General features: G+C 37.8%; 1 protein-coding gene across 1 annotated transcript in view; it reads right to left on the bottom strand.

Moving 5' to 3' along the window:
• Positions 1-1042: 1042 nt before the first annotated feature.
• The window catches only part of IQCM (IQ motif containing M), a 108070-nt gene continuing 83708 nt past the window's right edge, over positions 1043-25404 (bottom strand). The window contains 1 exon segment of the mRNA XM_072863407.1: positions 1043-1179. Within this exon segment, the coding sequence (XP_072719508.1) occupies positions 1082-1179 (98 nt within the window). The 3' untranslated portion in view covers positions 1043-1081.

Below are 25404 nucleotides of genomic sequence, written 5' to 3'. Positions count from 1 at the left end.
CAAACGCTTCAACTCTTCTCCAAATTTTCCTCTGCACGCAGGTTACCCTCAAAGCTGCAGCATCAGTTGTTCATTGAAGTTGAAAGCTTATACCATCAGTCGAAGGCTTATGCCTTCAAACTAATCAGGAGGAAGTTGGTTTACTGATAACCTGGTAGGTAATTTTTAATCTCAGAAATTATAATTGATTGACTTCCTTCTGCCAGATGCTTAAGCACCTTGTTTTGGCAGAAGGGGCATGAACAGCTGGGGATGGACAGTTGGAAACTCCTAAAAGGCATCAGCTGGCAGTGGATAGACACTTCTCCCCAAGCACCACATCTGTTTTAGAGGGTCCCCATTGCCTCTCACCTCCAGGTGGGCTGGATGCTGAACCAGCTGCTGGTGTGCCTGTGTGGCAATGGGGAAGAAAACCCTGTGAAAATAATATCCTTTAACAATATTCTTGCATCAGTTGTCAGCTGTGCTTACAGGACAAAAGAAACAAGCCCTGCCTGCAGTCCTCAATACTTGCTTCCATGTTGCACAACTGATTTATGCCAGTTTCAGGGACAGAGTTACCACTGCACTCACTGAGAAAAATTAGAGGTGCCATTTACTCTTTTAGGTCCCAAATTCTGAAATATTTACTGAATTTTTACTGAAGGATGTTACCTCTCCATTTACAGGAAGACTGTCAGAATAAAGATTTGTCCCTTATACAGGTTAAAGAAAAAAGACCTAAAAAAGAAAACCCACTGGCTTATATGTTGCCCTAGGAAGGTTGGTACAATTTTACATTTTTCTTATTAATTGACTATGCAGTAGTGTTTTGTTCTGTGAATGCGCTATGTACACTGCACACTGATTTACCCTATCATATGCAAATTGATACATACGTTTTAAAAAATGGTCTAAAATTATGTAACCTGTTGGATTTTCACACTTATTTTTATGTCCTCATTAAGGAGGTCTTCAACATGAAGGAGTCCTGCTTACTCTGAGATGTAATATTCTTTCCCTACAAAAGAGTCTCTCACTGGAACTTGATTTCTAAAGACTTCACCAGCTACTTTTCATGCAGTGGCACGAGAAATCCTGATCAGAGAAGTGATTTTCTTTTCCACTCTCTCATTGAAGAAGTTGCTAATGCAGCTGACACTTGAAAATCAGTTTTCTTTGACTTTTGATGGGAAAATGCTGCAATAAAAAATAAACATTTATTAATTAGAAGTATATCAGAAGTTTAATAATTAGAAGTTTGACAACAAAGGCCAATAACATTTCAACATTAAAAACCCCAAATTCTACATTCTTGGGAGAAGACTGATAAACGTCTTTTCCCAGCTGAGATTATTCAGAAAACCTAGGATGAATTTTGAGACTGTTTCAGGGAGACCAAGCTCATATTCTAAATAAAGAGATTATTAGCCAGAGTGACTTGACCTGACTCTCTTTACGGAACCATGTTGCATTTGCAAGCAAAGCTCAGTTCAAGTGTCCAAGTAAGACATGAAATTGCTAAGTTATTCCTAGTTTCAGTTACTGGATTCCCCTAAGTCACTAAGTTTGCAGGCCATGTAGAACTGTTTTCCATGTGATCAAAGAGAAATTACCGCTGTTTTGGATTACTCTCAATTCTTTATAAAACTTTTCTTTTTTAATTTATAAACCTCATAATACATCCTCAATTTGGCCATGCTATAATATACGGCTTTTTAGTTTCAGCATTTGCTAACACAGTTGCTCAGTAACATTTTTTAATTTTTTAGAAAATGAAAAGTTGAGCCAGATATGTAAAATGCAATCCCTACAAAAAGAGAAAGAGCAATTTTTAACATTTTACAAAGCAAAATAATGGAAAAGGAAGATATTTACCATGTGGTCCTGTAACTTCAGCAATCTCCCTATTTTATTTATTCTGGCCTGAAGTGGGGCCTTGTTTTGGTGTATAGTAGAGGAATGGGAGAGCTTGTTTAAGAAATTTTTCTCATCCTGACCAAGCCAAGGAAGAAAAATACCACCAGCACATGACAAGAGGAAAGACTTATTAGCACTCATCAACAGGGAAGAAAAATAGGACCAAAAATACACTCCTGTACCTCAGCCAGTTATACCCATAGGAGGATATAAGAGTTGACACAGAAGCTCCGCAGTACTAACACTTTACTTCCCCCAAACCGAACACTTTTTCGTAATCTTTATGTCCCCTGAAGAGACACTCCTAAAATGGAAGTGAAAGGGCAGTGCTAGGGAGTCAGGTATGACTGCATTAGGTACACAAGGTCATGCTTGGCATGCTTCACCAAGAATAGAAAAATACATACTTTTACAATTAAAAGGTAAGTTCACAGTAAGAGGAGGAAGAAATACTGCTTTCTGTACTGCATTCATAAAGCAGCCCCTTACCAAACTCAGCTTGTTGCACAGAAGTGCCACACACAGTAAATACTCATTTGAAAATAGGACCAACACCATCCAGAGCTATGTTCTTGGTATGTATTTTGGCTTGCTTTAAAGTAAAATAAAATAACATATATTTAGCTTTAAAATGGCACATATTTGGCACAGTTTTGATGAATAGGAGTTTACCATGTGGATATTACTTTCTACAGAAAATAGTCTATTCAAAAGAAATAACAAGAGCAGGATGCTTTCTAATATGTTCCAAAAGTAGAGAAAACAAACACACACACACAGAGACAAACAAACAAACAAAGGACTTCGTTCTGCAAATACTTTCACATGTAAGAAAACAGCACTTCGCTGCCTCCACGCCAGTTGTTATTTTTGCAGGAAGGAGGACCGATTCACTCCTGACAAGACTAGGATTAATGCCATCAGAGCAATAGGTAGTCAAATGACTTCTACAGACATAAAACTTTTTCTTTTTTCTTTTAAAACTACCTGTCATTAATACAATAGAGGATTCAAATGATGCACACGGACACACACATGCACACCCCCATTTCATGCATTTAACCAGTACCACACCATTGAAGAAGGTTAGGGCAGCAAGTCCCACAACTCCCATTATTGCTGATGGTGAACTTGCAAGGTGAAATTGGCAGGAGGCTTTGTGTTGCAGACAGACTTTGTGGGGTAGGTTAGAGACTAGGCAGCAAATGAAGACCTATTTAAAGAGTTTTCCTTCCTGCACCACTCTGGTCAACACAGCCAACACCATGTTGGCCACTGTCTTACTCCTGCTGTGTCTCAATGTCAGACATGTTCCTTATGAATCCTCTTAAAAGATTATTTGCACCTTTAACATTCTGACTGAGCAATGCAGTTCTCAGTGATGGTCTCCAACTGGAAAATACAATTGGAATTGCTGGAGAATAATTATTAAAAGTATAGAAAGAAACAATTGCCAAGAACATTTATATTATGATTTCAAAGTCCAACCAAGCTTCTCCTCCATTAGTAGTGAAAACAAGGAGACAGGAGGAGAATAACAACAGAAGGGATAAGAAAGAGAAGCAGCTGGAAGAAATAAGCAGGAAGCCCTAGAATGGAAACCCTCTTGGCAGGATCTGTGGAAAATATACCCATATCCATAGAGCTGAACTGTATAAAATAATCCATTACCAAATAAAGATTTAAATAATACACACATTTAAACTTTGCTATTACCTATTCTGCTCAAGTGAAGAAAAAAAATGGACCTTTGATAGTTTAGAGAACAGTCCAAATAAGAAGAGTTAAATGAAATTGATTGGTCCACTTGGTCTCTTCAGGTTTTGCACATGGAGACTGTCTCACCAAAACTCTCCTTGCTGATAGAGTACTTGTGGCTTCTCAAAGCCTCATCAGCAGTGAGACGTGTTAGAAGTGGGACTGGGTAGTGGGAAGTACAAGAAACAACACCAGAAGTATTTAATTAAAAAAACCCTAAGAACCAGCATGTTGTTAAACCAACAAAAAACTGACCACACAAAGTATCCTTCACGATTACTCCTCCAGATATGTATAGAGCAGATAAACAAAAAGCTGCTGTAAACCAGCTCTCCAAGATAAATCCATGCTACCTAAAAATTAACTTGTAGTGTTCACACATGAAGCTGTACAAGTATACCACACAGCAGAGGCAGCCACTTTACAACTTCTTAATGACACATTGAGATGAGATACTGATACTGAATATTTTTCCTGTGGGCAAAAAAATTAGGAAAGTCTAAAACAGATCATTTAAGTGAAGTGGGTTTGATGCGTCCATTTCTGCAACTGTTTGTTGCTTTTGGTAAATGCCTCCAACACACTTTGTGACTGTGGTAGCGCAATGTAACGGATTGCCTCGGTCATCTGCCTCAGTTTCCTCATCTCGAAAGTTAGGATAATACTGAACCCTTTTGCAACCATTGTCTACTATTAATCATCTACTATTTTTTTAAAAGCTATAGAAAAATTGTGTATCACTTGGTGTTGAAAGTGCAGCAGCAAATATACATGCTACATTGGTCAGCATCAGAGGTACAGCAGCCTAATTCACCCTGGACAAAGTTACCCTGAACTGAATAGAGGCAGAATTGTATGACTTTGTCACACAGTCGGGCACAAATCTAACTGCAAGTTCTAGTCACAGAAGAAAGATTAAGAACTACAAATGATTCTTAAGGGAAAGCATTTTTAGGTAGTATCACAAATACAGGTATTCAGATTTTGCATAGCTGGCCACTGAAAACTGCTGAAATTGAAGATGAAATCAAGCATGACCTGGAACACTGGAAGGCAAAGCAAACACTTTGGATCTTTCCACAAAGAGGAAGCTATAGGCTGAAATCTTGAGTGATACCTCTCTTGAGCTTCCTAGGTATTTCTTGTTAGCATGAATGAATCATATATAAGTTGCTTTTCAATTTTAAGATATTATGTGCATTAGAGAGGCGTAAGTCACCTTGCCTGTTTAGATGGATGCTATTGCATCTGTTTACTGCCATTAGAAATCAAAAGTACAGTTATAGTAATTAAAAAGGACTATGAAGACATGCCATTTTACCTTGGAACCACTGGTGTTCCTGTAACTACTTAGGATGATAACTATTTATTTTTATAACAAAAATAATGTCTTGGTTTTTTGCTTTTTTACTTCTTTCCTTTTTCACTTCAGCTCTTTGCAGAAGCAATGGAGCTATAAAAACAGCCCCAGTCCTGTGCTGGCTCAAGTTAGCAGCAATATTGTAATGTAAATTTCTGTTGCAAAAAATTCATTAAAAGCAAAGACAACAGCTTGACTTTCAGATCACAGGCAGAGTTACAGGGCTGGCATGTAAAGAAAAAAAATGTCATATTCTTATTGGATATGGAATTCTTTAAGATAATACATAAGGCAAGCTGTAATGACATTTTCGGTCAGTCTCCTGAATATTACTAATAATCAGACAGTCTGCTGTTTCACAACCTTGGCTGCAATTTACAGTTTCACAGAGGCAGATTTCCCAACTCACCACACCGGCAACACAAATAAAAAGTGAGATGTACAGAAGGATGTGAACAATGGGAAAAAGCAAAGAATTCTAGCAGAGAGGCAGAGATGGGTGAGATTAGAAAGCTTAGACCTTTTGTCTACTTTTGTTAGCTAAATTTGGGTTTGAGAAGAGAGGGCTGGCCCTCACCCATGAGGAATGGCATTGCCCCACAGAGGGTCAGGGGAAAGGCTGCCAGCCCATGGAGACACAGCCTCACCTTGACTTCAGAGCAGCACCAGTGACCAAAAGTTCAGGAGTGTTGCCTGCCTCCAATGAAAAAAGGTTCCTCTACCTTAAGCATGTCTTTTAAACTTGGCAAATCCAATGTAACAGCACTTGGAGAAAGGCAACTGGAGTGACCTGAGTCTCTGAAAGCTCCTGAGAGACAAATATGATAATATTTTAGAGGAAGCCTATACTTAATACTATAAACCAATTTCAAATTCACAAAGTATGAATACATACAGTGTTATGTATGTGATGTGAAGTCATGGGATCCTCTTACAATATGATTCTGTGATTCTATGATCCTCTTAAAATACATGCAATTGAGTACCAGCTCTCTCACTGTCCAGTTTCCCTAATGGGTCCAGTGATTACCATGTATATAAGATTGCATTATGATCTAACAGCTTGGAAAAGCTGGTGTCTCAAATTATTCATTATTATTTTAAATCCAGAAGCACAAAAGCTGGAAGAATGTAATTTCAAAATGAGTAGAAGTGAAATGAAAAGAAAGCAACAAACAATAAAAGACAAACAATACTGAAATATTAGCTAAGTTACAAACTTGAAAACAGTCTATTCTATTTTCTTTACATATAATACAAAGCTGCTTCATCAAGTCTCCATTAGGACTTCCCATATCCTAGCTACAGTATATGTATATTGATATGGGATTGTGTTCCGTGCGTTATGGCTGGTTATATATTTCTCAAAAGTTAATCCACTTTGAAATTTATTAAGCCGTAAAACTAAAATTCTATTAACCTTAATGGGATTTACATGAGGGAATTCACACTTAATATGGATGCAACACTGGTGATTAAAACTGTTGCCAGGAAAAAAAAGACAGGCTTAGTGTAGTTAAAGCAAAGCCATCACGTTTTCTATTTATGTAGTCCTTCACAAGGGTAATGCTCTGTGTATTAAGGAGAGAAGAAAAAGCCACAGACTGGTTAGTATTTAAGCTTCTCAGATGCCAAGTGAGATAACAGCATTTGCCAATAAAGGGTGGTCTTACTGGTGTGGGACTAATAAACATTGGTAGAAGGATGGGAAGGCATTATCTTCGGTTTTCTTATGAGTCCTGAAAGTGCTATTGCTCATATTTTCTACTGTATAATACTGTACACTAACACTGCTGTTGGAATATGTTCCCTGTAATATAATATACATGTAATATAATGAATACAAATTCACATTCTCCCTGTACCAGCCATTCCTCACAACCGAACTAAAGTAAAACTCCTCAGATTTTTCTCAAGAGAATATTCATCTCTATTGTTTTCAGGGTAAAATTAATTGTGGACTAGCCTCTAAATCATCTAGTTAACACACAGGAGATGATTGACTTAATTTAGAAAGGCTGAGTAAGCTCTGAGTATGTGATTCTGAATTCAGTTTTCCATGAATAAATTTATCCGATGCAAAGTACCAAAATGTGAGATTGCTGAAGAGCTGAGATTTCAATGGGAGAGAACAGGAGGTCCTGAGTTTTGTTCAACGGGGACCACTTACTTGTGCAGCCCTCAGAGTGAGGGCTGCACAAAAAAACATAGGGACCCTGGGGCTTGATGCCTCACCTGTGCCAGGGAGGAATGGCATTTGGAGCAGACCCTGCTGCAGGAGTGACAGCAGAAGCTGGAGAGCATTTTGGCTCCTGCAGGTACAACTGTAGGACTCCCTGGGCTTTCAAGCTTTGTGGGATGACACACAGTAGCGGTAACAAGCAGTTAACTCTTCTGAGGATGGCCACAGTTAAGAAGATGGCTTTGAAGTGGTTTCATGAGTTTCAAAGTGGCACATCAGACACTTTTTGGGTACTCATGTCATAGAAATGTTGAATTATTTGTCCTGGCACTTTGTCTCAGGAGTACGTTTCACTCAAAGCAAGCAATGTTACCCAGGTAGTATCTTGCCCTAGCAGCCTTACATAACAGTTCCAATGCAAACATTTGTAATATTGAGGTCTAATCTTCTGCAGAATAAAGTCAAATAAAAGCCCTTGGAACAATCATGAAGGAATTAGAAAAAGAAAATCTTGTGTAAATTACTAGAAACATCTCAGACTTCACAAGGTTCCTAATTTGGATTCCCTGACATAAAAATAGCAGCCTGAAACAAAACTACTGAAATAATGCTGTAGTACAAATAAATTGGTACTTTTAGAATAAACCACATTGTAACTGCACTTGGATATACTGACATTAACATGCAGCCTGAAATTATGAAAAAGAATCACTTCCTTTCTTATGCTACTTTTTTTTCGTTAGGAATTAAATATTCACAAAATAAAGCGTTTCTCATGCTCTTAGCATCTTTGCCCTTCTTTGACAATGCAACCCTTATACCCTAACACTAACATAAAGCTTTCTAATATGGATTTGCAGCTAGAAGTCTGGTTTGTTATTCCATTCATGTCATTCTGCCGAGAAGTGTTTTGAAGACAGCCATTTTAAAGCCCGTAAAGTTGAGTTCCTCTCTGCGCAACATGATCTGCTGTGTCAACATTCTTCATTAGCTAAGATAAACTATGCAAAAATCTGAAAATGAAATTAGACGGTGCAAAGATGAATTTAATAGTAACTATCTTCTGAACACAGAGGTAATTTGATTTTGGTCTTACAGTAAGCTTTCTTATACGTAGAATCAGAGCCAGGCTACATACTGTGAATTTAAGCCTGGATCTTTTCTCTCCATGTGGGTAGAGGGTTCATTTGCAAGGGCATTTGCATTTGAAGATTTGGGGCTTCTGTATTTTGGATTGTGTTCTCCTTTTCATCACATAATTGCAATAATAGAAGCATGACAGAAAGTGATTCGTCTTCATCCATGTGTGCCAGGAAACTCGAAATGGTGATTGATTTTGGTCATAGCAACTGGTCTTCCTAGAAAAAAGAACAGGAAGCACAGGAAGAAAGTCCTCAGCCAATGTTTTAATAAAACGTCTCAGACTGGACAGGCAGGTACCCAAACCTTCATTTGAAAAACCACTCGATACAGCATGAAATAGAAGAGATTTTTTTTTTCATAAGCCCACCAAACTTAATGGAACCTTTCTCTGACATCCAAAACCATAGGATCAAGGCTCTTATCTGTAAGCAGCACCCTGTCAGACCAGTGATGGCTTGGAGCCTTTCGGCATCGCAGCGCAGAAACGCGCTAGCTACTGACTGCAACAAACAGGCAGGACTAGGCATGAACCCACTAATGTTTTCGGTACTGGCTGCCAATGCAGAACATACCAGCTTCTTGTCAGAGATATACACACTTGTTGATGGCCTAGATCGCGTAGGCAGGTGAAGTGCCTGTGTGGTGGGTGAGGTCTCCATTCACTCGCTGCTCTCGCAGACAAGCATTCAGGTTCCCACCAAATTCCTTTAATACCTAGTCCCATGTTGGATATGAACAGCAAGTTGTTCCCCACAGTGGCTGCACTCTCCAACCAGGGGTTAGAAATAGTGCCTACATGCCTATCTGGTTTGGAAAAGCAGATTAGCCATCCCACAGAGCTTTCTCTTGAACCATCTAACATGCAGGGTTAGAAAACTGAATACCTCTGAACATTTATGCCATAGTCCCTTGCGCTGCACTGAACTTCACACTGAGATCATTGAAACAAATACTGCATTGCTCATCTTGTATTTCCATTTTTTGTAGTGATATTGAGGGATATTTTACATTCAAATGCTATCTGTCTTGAATTAATGAGGATAAGAAGCATGCAGTACATTGCTACGTATTTTCAGTAGTCCTTATGTTGTTTTCACCCTGTGAATGTTCTTGAGGGGAAATATACCACAAGAAAAGACATATATGAAAGGAAAAAGTAGTTATACTGAGTTCTTTCTCCCTTCCTACTCATATATCTGTCTTTATTCTTTCTGCAAAATATCCACATGGCTGATGGGCCACACGAGAAACGAGTGAGAAATATTGAGCAAGAAAAAAAAAATTGAAAAGGTTTATTTCTCTTAAAAAACTGTGCTGCAAATGGAGAACAGACACCATAATTCTTTCTTAATATTCTAAATTCTTTACCGTCTCCAATCATACTCAGTGAGGACACAGCCACTGCATCTGTACTGCCTTGCTAATTTGTCATGCTACACCATGCTCCAGTAACCAGCTTCCCCAAATGTCCAGATCAGGCATCAGTCTGGATCAACACATATCCAGTCATAATTTCCTGCTGCTAAAACCTACATACCAGGAAATGGAGATGTGAACAGGTTCGTGCACAGGGATGCAGGAATTCAGAAGACCAGTAATCTGGACAAGTGTAGATAGGACATCTGTAGGTTGGCTGTCCAAGAACAGTTTATCTTCTGCTTTATTTCCTGGTTCACCAGTCATGTTTATATATATGTGTGTGTGTGTGTATGTGTGTGTAACATCCACACATCCACACATAAATATGCATACATATAAGTATACTTATACAATCTTTTCTTCTCAAGTTTGAATCTATATTACCCTCAAATATACAATTAAATTATTATAAGCTTCACTGTATTATTTAAAATACTACTTACAAGTTTCTATATATTTCATTGCATCCCTTTTTAAATAAATTCACTAATTTTTTTTCACATAGCATTGCAATTAATTTTAGTTGAATATTCAGCCTTAATGGAATTAATATTTAACAGATTTCTGCAATCTGTCCAAGACTGTTTGCTAAAGAACAATATTATTTCTACTGCTGCTTTTGAAGCAAGAATTCCTTGAACTCTGAGAAACTGAGAAAATTAGGATTTCACAACAGAATAGTAGATCATGTCCTCATACAACGCTCCTGAAACATGCAAACATACCCACACATCTGGGAAGCTGCTACTATAAAATCTCTCTCATGCAAGTAATCCTTACTCAGCCTTTAGTCAAATTCCAACCATTCAACAAAACTTGTAATTTCCTGAAAAGTCAACATTTTCTTTCAGAGAAAGTGGCCAGGCAGTCAGGTGATGAAATCAAAATGCTGAAATAAAAATGCTAAATAAAGAACTAAAGGGATAATGCATAATACTCAATTAAATCCCTTTGCATTTTTATCCATTTTGCCAAGACATATTTTTCAGTAACTTTTATATCTGAGAGCAAAAAACTCCTCATCAGTTGAAAGCCAGTACATAGTTAGCAACAAAGACATTTTTTGTCCTATAAGGATTTACTATTTTATCAATGGGTGAATCTTGGGAAAACAACACTTAAGTGTTCTGTCAGAATTAACTGACCCATATGAGTAACCATAAATAAAAATATTTTATGCTTTTGGGGCTTCTAAATTTTATTGTTCTCTGCATTTTCAGCTCTCATAGACACAAAAATTTATCTAGAATAATTCTGCTCTGAGAAGCTATGAAGATTAAACACTATGATGTGTACATTCATGACATCAGACATCCACTGTCAGAAAATTGGAAACTTCTGTGCAAACTGCAGAGACTTGTGGCAGTTACTTCTATCTTTCCTGATCTTTCCAGAGCAAGCAAAGAAATGGCAGCACAGCACAAAGCCTTCTCTTCTTTGCAGGCTTATTACTACTAGTTGATGGAAAGTTTTCTTCAGAATTACTATGATGGTTATAAGCCATGCATGTATGTAACGCAACCAACTAAAAATATATTACAATGGGTTTCCTTGTTAAATCACAGTAACTCTCTCGTCTTGATGCACTCTGTTTATTTGAGCAAAACTCATACCGTTCCATTTATGGTCTGTATTTAGCCCTACAAATAAGGTAGTTAAAATAATTTTGATACAAAATCTGTAGAGAAATTTAGGATCCTTCCCTATTAACAGGAAAAACAGAAGGTAACGTTATTTGAGGAAAGGGGACAGTCACTGGAAATGCAAATTGGACAGTTACTCAGATGCTTACTTCCATGAGCAAGTGTATTTTTCCCCTCTGTCATGCCCCAATATTTGCTGTATCCTGGGCATGTTCTCCAACCCTCAAAAAGTAGACTGAGAGTAGAAACTGAGTTTTTCCACTCATCATTATTGAGTAAGCCTCCTGAAACCTTTACTTCATCCTTGCCAAAGGTGCAGCAGGGACCCCACTTCTTTCAGGACCATCACAATATTTTGAAGTCTTTCTTTTTCTATTTTCCTGTGAGCTCACAGAATCACAGAATGGTTGAGGTTGGAAAGGACCTCTGCAGATCATCTTGTCCAGTCCCCCTGCGTAAGCAGGGCCACCTACAGCAGGTTGCCCAGGACCATGTCCAGATGACTTCTAAATACCTCCAAGGATGCAGGCTCCACAACCTCTCGGGGAAGCCTGTGCCAGTGCTCAGTCACCCTCACAGTAAAGAATTGTTTCCAGATGTTCAGACAGAATCTGCTGTGTTTCAGTTTGTGCCCATTGCCTCTTGTTCTACTACCTTCCCAGGAATGAAGGTAAGGCTGGCCAGCCTGTAGTCGCCTGGGTCCTCCTTCTTGCCCTTTTTGAAAACAGGAGTGACATTTGCTTTCCTCCAGCCCTCAGGAACTTCTTCCAATTGCCATGATCGTTCAAAGATAATTGACAGTGGTCTTGCAATGACATCAGACACTCCCTCAGCACTTGTGGGTGCATCCCATCAGGGCCCATGGACTGACATATGCCCAGTTTCCTTAAGTATTCCCATACCAGATCCTCTTCCACCAAGGGTACGTCTTCCTTGCTCCAGACTTTCCCCCTGATCACCAGGGCCTTGCATATCTGAAGGCCGTTCTTCCTAGTAAAGACTGAGGCAACGAACGCATTCAGTACCTCAGCTTTTTCCATGTCCTGTGTCACCAGGTCTGCCACATTCAGCAGTGGGCCCATGTTTTCCCTAGTCTTGCTTTTGCTACTTATGTACTTGTAGAAGCCCTTCATGTTGTCTTTGACATCCCTCATGAGATCCAGCTCCAGGTGGCCTTTGGCCTTCCTCACTGTGTCCCTGCATACTCAGTCGGTGTCTCTATATTCCTCCCAGGTTACCTGTCCCTGCTTCCACCTTCTCTATACTTCCTTTTTGTGTTTGAGTTTGACCAGGAGCTCCTTGCTCATCCATACAGGACTCCTGGCATTTTTCCTTGACTTCCTGCTCTTTGGGATGGACTGCTCTTGAGCTCGGAGGAGGTGATTCCTGAATATCAATGAGCTTTCTTGGACTTCTCTTTCCTCTAGTGCCCTGTCCCATAGGGCTCTTTCAAGCAGTTCCCCGAAGGGGCTTTTTCTGCTCTTCTGAAGTCCAGAGTTCTGATCTTGGTTTTTTGCCCTGCTCCCTCTTCTCTGGTTCCTAAATTCCACCATTTCTTAGTCACTGCAGCCAAGGCGGCCTTCGACCTTCACATGCCCAGCAAGCCCTTCCTTGTTTGTAAGTATGAGGTCCAGCAGACCACCTCCCCTCATTGGTTCCTCTATCACTTTTGTCAGGAAGTTGTCATCAATGGTCTCCTAGAATCTCCTTTTGCCCTGCTGTGTTGTCCCTCCAGCAGATATTGGAGTGGTTAAAATCCCCTACAAGGACCAGGGTCTGTGAATGCAAGGCTACTTCGAGCTTTCTGTAGAAGGCCTCATCTACTTGTTCTTCCTGATGAGGCAGCCTGTAGCAGACACCCACTACAATGTCTCCCATCCCCATAAGCTCTCAGTTGGCTCGTCACCCATCCCCAGGCAGAGGTCCATGCACTCCAGCTACCTTCTCACATAAAAAGCAACTCCATCCCCTCATCTTCCCAGCCTGTCCTTCCTAAAGAGCCTGTATCACTCCATTGCAGCACTCCAGTCATGCGAGCCATCCCACCATGTCTCCATCATCCCAACAAGATCACAGCCCTGCACCTGCATACAGATCTCTAATTCATCATGCTCATTCCCCATACTGCATGTGTTAGTGTACAGGCACTTCAGAGAAGGACCCTGGCATGTGGATTTCCCAGAAAGGGTCAGGGACATGGTTCCCCATAACGGTGCCTTGCAGGCACTTCCTTGCTTACATACAAATGCTTGAGGGGACTCTGCTTAAGCCCTGTTTTGTTGATTATGTGTTCCCTTCGTTCACATCACCCCAGGCCCTTGCAGAAGACCCAAGCAGCACAGTACAACCTTGTCTTTTAGCTGCTGCAGTCCTTTTTTACATAGGCCCTGAGTGAAAAGTCCCAAAGCCTCTGGTAAGGACACTGTCAAACTACTTCCAAGCCTCACTCAAAAGATCTGCCTTGCTACTACATTTCAGAGCTCTACCCTGTTCACAGTAGTCACTGCGTCTTTGCAATAAAAACTCCTAATGCCCATATGTGGCAAGCATTTGCTGTTTACATAGCCATTAGCCAATCTTTCCAGAAGATTTATTTCTTGCATGCCATTTTCTTTCTCAGGTTACAAGTGCAAAAAACAGAGGCCTGTAGTAGTATGTTTTAACAGGCAAAAACTCAAACATGAAGTCACAGCCACAATTTTTTTCAGATGTGCTTTTCAGCATAGTCTTAGGGCAACAGAAAAAGCAAATTTTCTTTTTTTCTGCTTTCATGGTAAGATTTGGTTTAAAAGATCTTTTCTTCAGGCTGATATCTACATTGAAAGCAAGATTTAATCAAGAATTACATTGCTTAATACTGCTTTGCAGAGCTTTGATTGATTGATTCAGCCTTCCCTTAGTCATATGACAAATGAATGGAATAAAGGATGAATAGTGTCCCTATCTGGTTTCTCCATGCTCTGTGGTGTTCATGCCAGCCTTAGCAAAACTGTTTTTTAAGATCAGTACAAAAAAAAAAGGTCAGAGCCTATCACAAACTACTGTATCAAAGAAATATGCAAATCTTTCCTTGTTCCATATTCTCCTTAGCCTCCCACTACAATTATTAAATTACAGGGTATTAATAGAAACTAAATAAAGCACTCTGAAAAGACGAATTCCAAAGATGCAAAATTCAAATGCCAAATAGAGAGCATGCAATTAGGTTCTTAAATAATTCTTATCACATTTCATTCTAATATTAGCACTTCCAAAAAACAATAGAAAACTGCAATATTCCCAGAGACACTCCATTGAAACAGCATAGTGAGGCACAGAGAAAGAATCTTGGTGAATTCTTATATTTTGATGTTATGCACAAATAACATTTATCTCCAGTTACAATAGTAAAAATCATTTTACACGCCAAAAAGAATTTGTAATATTTATATGGTGATACTGAGAAAAAAATTGTAGGTTTTTTTTCTGAACCAATGCAATAGCAAAAATGAGGCTTTTCCATTTCGATTTTTCAGAGAGCATAAATTAGCACAAAATTTTACTTAATTGGGCTCTTCAAGTAAGTATGCAGCAGTGAGCATTAGTCTCTCCTCATTGCTTTTTAAAACCTTTATGTCTATCCAGGTCCCATAGCCTTACAGATTTTAATGGCCTTAATGAAGAAAAAGAGCATTGTTATTCAATTTGACTCAAGCAGATCTCCATTCAGAATGACAATGTCGCCATTCACAATGCTATTGTTAGAGTTGTGTTATCCTTTCTATTTTAAATCTTGTTTTTCAGGAGGTTTTAACTTGCCAGTAATTTTTCTTCCTTGAATCTCAGGCTTAGCAAATAAAGTTGGTCAGCTGGTTGGTCAGTCAGTCTGTCTGTCTGTCTATTATCTACACAATTAATCTACATTCCTGCAGTACACAATGCTGACTGATAGAATCATCTGTTTGGTGAGTTATTCAGAATATCACTTTATAGAGCTCAAAATCACTCTTGTTTGAAAAAGTGGGGTTTGGCAAATGATTTACCCACCATACAGTCAAATTAATTTGGATTTCCTGATGACAAAAACAATCTAATTGAATAATTGCGGGACTAAGGTTTAAATATTTGCTTCTTACGGCTTGTGGTTCTTTGCATGTACTAAATCTCCAAGATTTTTCTCACCCAGAATGGGTATATAACAAGGTATCACAAACTGAGCGGACATTTTTTCTTTTGATTTAATATCTTATAATATATTAAGCAATTTTACCACATTCAAGAGCATATTCTCTATTGGAGATGATTACATACCAGAGCAAGTTCATGAAAATCAAGTTTACATTTTGTACAACTGCAAATGTACAAAGGGCCAAATCCTCATAATTCAGATTGCCAGGTTACATCAAGGAAGGCAAAGGGAATACAGGTCCCATCTTTTTTGCTAAGTGAAAAAAAAGAGTGAAAGCCATTGCATTTCAGGAGGAAATCCCTAAACTGTGTATCATTTCTGATAGATCATCTTGGCCATTACTCAGTTCCTTTTGAGAATGGTCTTGCAGGCAGCCCCAGGAGACTGAGCCTTTGGTGCACCATGTGCACCAGGTCTGTGCACCATAGACATAAATATTCCATCTTCCTCTTTTTGTATTAGAACAGCTTTGGCCTCAGAGACAGGGGACCTTCTGTGATTGTGGATGCCTGATTACCATCCTTGAAGAACACCAGCACATCTACAATACAGCTCAGCTCTCACACCTTCTACATTCTACTTTCCAACAGGATTTTCTTTAGCTAACCCAAACAGCCCATCTGCCTTGCATGCAGTTGGAATATGAAGAACTTTTCTGTTTCATAAATCTGATCACTACACTGTTGCTCCTACATATTAATGGTGCTAGAACAGCTGCCTCAGATTTAAATCTCCTTTGCTTCCATGTGCTGTATTGGTAACCCTAAAATGGATTTTCTACTTTCTAAGTAGGCTGTGATCCAAACCAGGAATTGACCGTAACTGGGAGTGAGATGCCATCTCAGCATGACATCAAATATTCACTTTAGGGTACACAGTTTGCAATAACATACACCAAGAACTAGCTGGACCAGGAATGAAAGTTGGGTATTAGCTGAGCATCCTCAGCAGTGCAGCTCTCAGAGAACAAATTATTATATCTGGAAGAAAATATTGCTTTCTAAATGCTGGACCAACTGCTGGGAAAAATTGGAAGGTGAGAGGAACAGATGGTTCTCTCTCAGACCAGGGAAGACTGAAGAGAGACAGTAGGATTGAGAGCAAGTGAAAAAAAACAATATCTGAACTCCCCTTCCCTCTTCTTAATGTCTTCCCCCTCTTCTCTCGGAAGAACAAAATAATGCAAATTTGGAATGACTAGTATGAATGCAGAAGTCACCAAAAAAGTACCAGAGCCTAGAGGAAAAGCTTTCAGCCCATGAGAACTGCACTCACAGAGTCACCCAAAATGCTCCATAAGTGAAAATGTGTTTCTGGAAGAAAATAATTATTTATCGATTTAGGCTTACATCCTTGCTCTGGAGCTGACATCAGAGGTCAGATTAGATATAGACTTCTGCATCCTCCTTCATTTAAGAGGTGCCTACAATGGAGATTTAAATAATCTCTTCTTCCCTGAAAATTATTTTTAATATCAGATAACCAATATATCAGCTGTTTTACCAAATAATGTTTCTATATATGTAGCTGTATCAATTACATATACCTATGAAGGTGGCTGACTTGATTTTCTAATCAGAAAGTTTTTTAAACATGATTCCTTGCTCTAAAAGGAGATCACTTTAAGATCACCATTGCAGAAGTGAAAGTTTCCCATTTACTAGCTGGCAGTATAGTCAGAATATGCTTTGAGCTGACTAGATGTATTATCACCTGTCAGCTATTTAGAGCTCCTAATAAGTTAGAAGATAGACCCGCACTGAGTCGGGGAAAACTACATCTGCTTCCAGACATCAAACTGACATTTCCTGGAAAGAAAACGCCCCACCTGTTCACTATAGTCTTTGGAGCTGCCAGTAGGGCAAGCAGACATTATTTTCAGGATAACCAACTGAAAACAGATTAGCGAATATTAAAACTTTGCCACTACATTATTAACTCCAGTATGTTACTCAGGATTGGAAGCATTTGTATTAAATATGGCACCTGCTGGAGACTATTCAAGAGAACAAATCAGATACAGGAATAAGGCCAGTAACAATGACTCTGGGGGGAAAAAATGCCCTGAAATAAATGGATTCCTATTTTCCTAGTACTTCGACTAGAAACTATCTTCTCACTGGTGCTTAGCAGTTTCTTATAACGTGGCCAATGTTTTATTGATCTATGAGTCTATTAATCCCAGAGCCTGGTTTTATGTGATGTAGCAATGAAAATAACTGCAGGTATGCAGCTTCTTATGTCTCTGTGGATAGTTTGTCATACTCACCAGCCATTATTGAGATGTCATCAGGAACTCAATCAATCAGATCACTAAAATCATTGGTTCAAATTTCTTAATTATATGTTCTGAAATGTCTTTCCTGCTGATAAAGGAAGGAGTTTGCTAAGCAACAGTTCAGCATTTCTTCTTGTGATGGAAACCCTGAGAGACATTATAAATACTAAAAAGTGGAATGCCTGGGCCATAGAAGATATTCAGCAATGTGATTCCTGTTATATTAAGAATTTCCATCAGCATCAAGTGAAATAGATGTAAGCAATGTTTTGCCCATAGTACCCAAAGCAAATGCAAGCAGGCATTTTAGCAGGATTACAAAGCATGTAGTTTATATTGATTTCAAAGACAGACAATTCATTCACTAAATGTTTTGCATATTTTTAAATGATTTAATTTTTAAACATTATAAAAAAACAACATAAACATATTTGTGAAAACTAGCACACTAACTAGTTAGATCAGGCAAAAAGAATACAAATAGATGTATGGTAACAAACAGTAAATATGTTTCAAGAGCTGACAAAGTAGGATTTAAAGAATTTCTAGTTTCATAAAATATAACTCACCTCTAGGGTTTTAGAAATCAATCTTGCCAATAGATTTCACATTCTAAGGACTGCAAGCATGAATCACAGATTTGACAGTACCAAATTTCTTGACTGTACACATGAAGCTATATTTGTGTTTCATTAATTGAAAAAGTGTTTTTGAAAACAAAAAGCCTCTCTAGTACAATTACCTTTCTCCCCAAACCCCACCTCACACTAGCCTTGCTTTTCTTAAAATTATCAGGAAGATACTAAGCTATCTCCAGATATCTATCTGGGAAGGGTAGGTGGTAATTGTGATGTTAAAAACCAATTGTTATTTTGAAACCCTGTCCGCTTACAGCTTCATCATTCTGAGTATCATGTTCTTTAACTGTAATATTGCAATTTTGGTTTCTAATGGATCTGATTTCAGGGTTACACTTATATCATTCCCAACAGAATTTTGAAATACAGCTCTTCTTGATGTGGAATTCCAAAGCTTTTAAGTTATTAAAATTGTATGACTTTGTATATTTGCTATAGCTATAATACAGTGCAGTAATTTCTTTGAGGCAATTATGGTCCTCTGAAGTCAAGACTTTGTTGCAACCACTAGAGTCAAACCTAAATGCCTTTTAGAATTTGCTCAGAATTTTCTTCTGCTATCTACCCTGAACTGAGAAAAATGTTAGCAAATCAGTTGATTTACTGATTGCATATCTATGCCAGTAACCACAAAAGATGGAACTTAAATTTTCCTTTTGTATGTAATGTTTTAATATAGGGACTAAAAGATAACATGGTGTTCCTACTCCACGAGTTCGTCATAAAGAAATGCATGCATTTTACTATTTTATATGAATTATGAAATTCTTATTCAAGGGAGCTCTCAAACAGTAGGCAAGAACTATAACAAAACCCACATATTTTGCTAGTATTTCTAATGAATGGACTAGTAGTATAGTTAATAAATGGGACAATTTAATGATCTTTCCTGTTCAGGAGATTTAACTAACTTTCCAGCATTCTCGTTAATTTGCAAGCAAAAATTATTTTCACTCCTTTCTTTAATACCACAAATTTCTGCTCTGCCTGTAACTGTTGGGACACAAATTACCTCCAGAGTATTTGCAGAATAGGACAAATATTTCTTGTTCTGCCATGAATTCATCAACCATGTTTCTCAGAAATTTAAATCCCTAATTCAAGGGCAGAATTCCAGCTAGATTCATACTGGAATCCTTTATGATCTCTTTGTAAGACCCTTGCAGACCTCTAAGATATCTTGATTTTATAAACTCTCTAACAGAGGCTAACTTGACTCTGGATTTCGATTAGGATTCATGTTCTTGGCCCACTAGGTTGATAAGTAACTCCATTTAATCATGTAATTGCAAATTAAAAAAAATTCTCTTTATGATACTATTTGATTATCATTCCCTAGAAAGGATTGTGTCTTGCTTCATGATAGCAGCAAATGCTATCATGTTGTTTATCACAATCCAGTGATAAACAGCAGTTAAGAAAAGAACATACAAATATTTTTGGCTGTTATCTTTGATATTTTTAAAATTGGTCTTGGTTCACAATGAAATAATACTTCAGTTAAGTAGAACTTTGAAAAAGTGACAGCTTGATTAAAAAAATTCTCTTTTATTTTGAAGGGTTTTAAATTTGTATTTCAAATACATCAAAGGAGATTTTTAAACAAAAAAGTATCACTGAAGAATACTGACATCTTTCTCTCAGAGGATGGAGAAAAAAGGATGCTGACTACTTCAGTCAAAAATAAAACTATTTAAAAAATCAGTAGCTGCGCTTTCCTTAAACAATTTGATGTGATAAAATAAATAATAATTATATATGTATAATGTTCATATATATTTATACATAAATGCATGTATGTATGCACATATATATACAATCCTCTATTTCTCATTATTAAAGTCTTTGGGAAAGTTTGTTCTTAGCAGATGCATTATGTTGTGTTTTTTTTCAAAAACTGAAAAATAAATGCTACACTAATACCAGTCCTCACAAGTTGCAATGAATTATGCTTTACATTTAAGAAATATCAGTTTAGTCTAGTAGATGTAGAACAATTTAGAAATTATCCTCAATCTATACTTCTAGGATTCTAGATAATCCTAGAACACTTCAAAATGGTTCAGGCTTGAGACTGTGAATACACGCCCAGAATAATTTGAGCACTTAGTGGCTTTTTTCCATAATTCTACCTTGGGCATGTCTCTGCATCTTTTGAGCAAACTTTCAGATGAACAGGCTTGAGTAATGCAAAGCCTATTTGAAAGTCAATATGAAGTCTTCATGCTCCATTATTTGTGTTTCAGTGGGCTCAGTTAATCAAATCAGGAAACAGAAATAGAACTGTGAGATTTAATTGGCTAGTCACAAACATACATACCAGGTCAGATTTCAAACTCCGACGTTGCAATGTGATCGATGAAATTTTTGAAAACTGCAGCCATTCAAAGAACCTCTTAAACACAAAATTAGATGAGTGTTGACTTTTCTCAAATTATTGGATATATTTCATTGCTAAATTATTACCTACCCAAGTGCCACATTCACAGAATTATATGAAAATAGGACTAGAAGGGATGTGACATCTCCCTTTTGCCTTCTTCTAAAGAAATTTCAAACACTTTTTTTCACTTTTCGTGAAATAAAATTCTTCCTTTCTGAGCAGTCAAGCCTTCATTTCTAATATTTTAAAAGGACTTATAGGCTGAATTTTACTTCAGATTCCTTTGATATCCAACACAGCTCAGGAAGCAAAGGTGTTCTCTGATGTGAAATGCCACATAGTAAAAGAGGCACAATTCTCACTTGAAGTGAGGCACTAAGATGCCACTACATTATCTACAACTTCTACAAACACTTGTGTTGATGTGCAGCTTTTCTGTCCTGCTGCATACCCTGCAAACATTAGAAAATAAAGATCTTGCAGTAGAGAGCTTGAGCTGTCATTTGTGAGTCCAAATGCTGCATTGCAATATGCTTTTTTAGAGACAGCTTTACAATTCCCCCAAACTATAGCAAGCCATACTGCCAGACTAAGACAGAGGAAGAAGCAGCTTTGCAAAAATGCAAAGGAAAAAATATAAACATACAGTAGATATTGCTAGCCTAGCCCACTGGGCATATATTGTTGGTCACAGCATGGATCTGACACTGTGGGGTATATTTACAGCATGGGGTATGGAGAACTATACACACAAACAATCATGAGAACAGTATATTTTTTCTTATGTGAAATGCATTGAAAATTGACTCTGTTGGGATGTAAATGGGGAATTGGATTGTTGTGGAAATTCTACTGGTTTGCGTGCTTTTTAAGTGTTGAATTTTCTTTTTAAGTGATCAAAAGTGTCTTTGAGTCACAACAGTCAAAGATGGCAAAGACCACATATTGCTCTAATTCTGGTCTTCATGACATCTTGCAGAGATTAATGCTTGAAAGATATTATTAGAACTTTTTATTCCTTTATCCTAAACTGACACCATATGAAAAGCTTGCCATGATAGCTCTTCAATATCTTCTCATTTTATTTTTGAAGCTCTACCATGTAAATTAAACTGGGAAAGTCACATCAAAGCTAAAAGAGCTAATATGCACTACATACAGACATTTAAACACCTGCCATACCCTCTCTTGCTCAGGTAGTAGAATAATCACTCTACCCATTGAAGTATGAGTGCTTCAGCCTTCCGTTTTACCTTGCTTCCTCTCTACTTCTTTCTTTCCCCATGGAATTGCTGAGTCCATGTTTACAAATCTTCTTCTCACGTACACGATAAGACTGAACAATATTACAATTCTCCTAATCTGTAGGACATAGTACTTTCAGGGCCTTCTTATCACAGTTTAGTCTAGCAGAAAAAGGAAAGGTTGATGGAATTGTGTCTGTTCTGAATATCACCAGGAAACCATCCCTGGCAGAGATTCTTTACACCCGTGAGATAGCTAGCAATGAGTAAACAGACTGCTGTGGGTATACACCAGCAGGTCATAAAGGACTGATCCACTTCACCACTGAACGTTTCCTTTGCCTTCTAGAGGCTCTGGTAGTAAACAGTGGGTTTCTAAATTAGTTTCTCAAGGAAAGGCTTCTCTTCAAAAACCTTTTGCAACCTTACTTCACCATTTGAATTAACCACACTAAGCCCATTGCTGAACTACCAATATTGATAATTTCAAGGTATATATATCTTTCCAGCAAGCACAATAACATTACATTTTTGTGGTATTGCTTCTTTTTTGCAGTAAAACATTGGAAAAAAAGTCTTATTTTATGGGAAAAAAAAAAAAAAAACAAACAAAAAACCCCAGACATGTCCTGGTTCCATAGAGGAACAAGACTTTTGTAACAGATAAAGTAAAACTGTGTCCTTCCTTTAAAACTATTAAAAGGAAATATTGTACCACAAGCCTAATAGAGAAAAGCTGACTCGTTGATAGTGTTATACAGCTTAGTATTTATTTCAAATTGCTCACACAGCAAAATAAAAGTATTGATCAATCACCCATGCCATTATTTAAATATGGAAACCATGCCTTCTTTCACCTAAAAGCACTTCAGAAAAGTGAATTTGAAATACTGTCCCATTTTCAAATATCAGAACTGGGATATACGGAAAGTTGAAATGCTTGCAAAACTTACCACAGTGACAAAATCCAATGTGAATTAAACCTTGATGTCCTGACTTTTTAATCAGTAAAGCAATCTGAATACAAGAGCTGGCAAATAAATTGAGTAGGAAGATGCATTTTCATGTAGTCATTTTTCCAAGGGGAAATTAATATTATCTTCCATTTTCCAGTTAAAAAATACAGTGAAGATTACTCATCCTTAAAAGAGATGTTAGCACACTACTTACTGGTAATGTAGGAGCAATAATAGTTGACAGAAGTGCAGAACTGTTATGAAAACATGCCTTGTATATCAATGATATGAAAAAAAACTATTGTATTTCAAAAAGTTTAAAGTCTTAATTTCTGCTTATTTAAGCATATGTAGAATTTTTATACTTAGATTAGAAATTAACAGTACACTGCACCAGAATCCGTAATTTACATATATGGTGTAAATACATGCCTATGGCAATTTTGAATTAAATTTACTTTTGAATTAAACACAATCACAGTTGAAGGATTATTTATCTTGGCTTAGATCTTTACCAAATAGTAAAAGCCCTGCCTACAGATGAGTTGGTAAGTGGGTGTTCACTGTTTCACAGTTACCCACTGAAAGCTCAATGTATCTCAGAAGCCACAGAAACAGACACAGTAAGCAAAAAAGGGCTGTATGAATCTTGTAGTGTTTATGAGTATTAATGGTGGAACACACAATAAATTTCCAGGGCTATCCAGAGCTAAAATGCTTATCGGAAGAGGAGTCTCTGAGCTACAGAAAGTCCTTCTTCAATAGACTAATCTCTTTTCAAGGCAACTACTGCATCTCTCTTGTCAACCAGTTTAATAACTGCTGTAACTCAAGAAGATGCAATACTCTGGTCACTGAGCAAAAAAGCTTGAAAGCCCTCCAGAGGTAGATCTTACCATATACATCATAATCTCATTTGAAGACCTATTTTTGTCTCCACCACTATTCTTGTCTATATTATAATCAAAATCTGACAGACCAACATGCTATCAAAGATCTGAATAAGCATTTTAAATGAAAAGTCATTATCTAGAATATTGACTAGCATGAGGAGAGCATTTAAATACTTCAGGTCTTGGCAGACTTCAATAATGTCACAAAAATGGCACCTGTCTACCAGTGGCACCTGTCTACCAGCCTTGCTGCATTAAAATCAATGAATTTATGACTATTCCCAGCAGACAGGGATCTGGCCCAAAGAAAGTATAATTCAGCATATCATAGTACCAGTTCAAGCACAGTTAAAGTCAGTGCTAATGGTACATCAAAAACAGGGAAAAGCTTTTGTATGTTTGCCTTAAAAGTACCCTTTATGTCTGCAGGTAAAAAAAAATCATTTTCAGTCAGAGGCTTATGGCTGTTAGAGTCATGAATTATTACTTACGAAAATATAGTAATGAAAAATTAGTTTAAAAACAGATCCTGCAACTTAAAGTTCTAGTGAGATAGAAAGTTATTTTTTGAATAATAGTTTCTTCAGCACAGCAGCTGTCATGAGGGCACTTGTGAAAAGTGATGGGAGAAGGAGACTGTCTTGTTAACACATCAAGGATGAGCACAACTGTCTTAATTTCAATTCATTGCTCTTTTCATCAGAATGCAGCACAAGAACATTGAACGCTGTCTGGACAAGGGATGGTACCCACTCTCCTCTGCCACTTATTCCTTCTTTCCACCAATCTTCTGATTTATATACACATTTGAAAAATAATCTATGCCTGCAGAGATGGATGTTTGTCTTTCAGTGTCCTTAAATTCCACATTTTTGTGCAATGTAGAGAGTGCTGTCTTTGGGCCAACATCCTAGAAATAGGTTTAGAGCCCAAATGAACTGCAGGGAATTCCCATGAAGGTGTGGGAGTAACCGACAAGATTTTGGCCTTGAGTTTCTAACATACAGCTTGGCTGCTATTACCTGGCAAAGTAAGGGGAAAGGGTATAAGAAGTGCAAATCATGGACCATTTTCCATACAGCCTTTAGTCTGATGTTTTCTCTGACTCCAAGCTTGTTACAAGGAAAACTCTTCTTATTCTGACAGTAAGGAACCAAAAACCCAGCCTGCTACACACTTCATAGTTTTGTGGAGGGTTTTAATTGATGTTTTTCCTTTTATTTTCACCTCTCTCCTGCTCACACAATCCCTGACTGCAGTCATCATCCCTTTCTCAGTGGAATCATGCCCTGACACACGCTAAGTGTATCAGCTTAGAGTTTGCAGTAGCACTGTACCCTCAATGCTAGCACAACCTGGAGAGGCATCCTTCTCTCCTCTATCCTTTTCAACTCCTCTCTTCAGCACACATACTGTGGATTCTTTCTGCACATCCTGATT

The sequence above is a fragment of the Ciconia boyciana genome, chromosome 5 (assembly GCF_034638445.1).
Source record: "Ciconia boyciana chromosome 5, ASM3463844v1, whole genome shotgun sequence".
NCBI lineage: Eukaryota > Metazoa > Chordata > Aves > Ciconiiformes > Ciconiidae > Ciconia > Ciconia boyciana.
The sequence above is the reverse complement of the archived record's forward strand: the minus strand, read 5'-3'. Positions and strand labels throughout refer to the sequence as shown.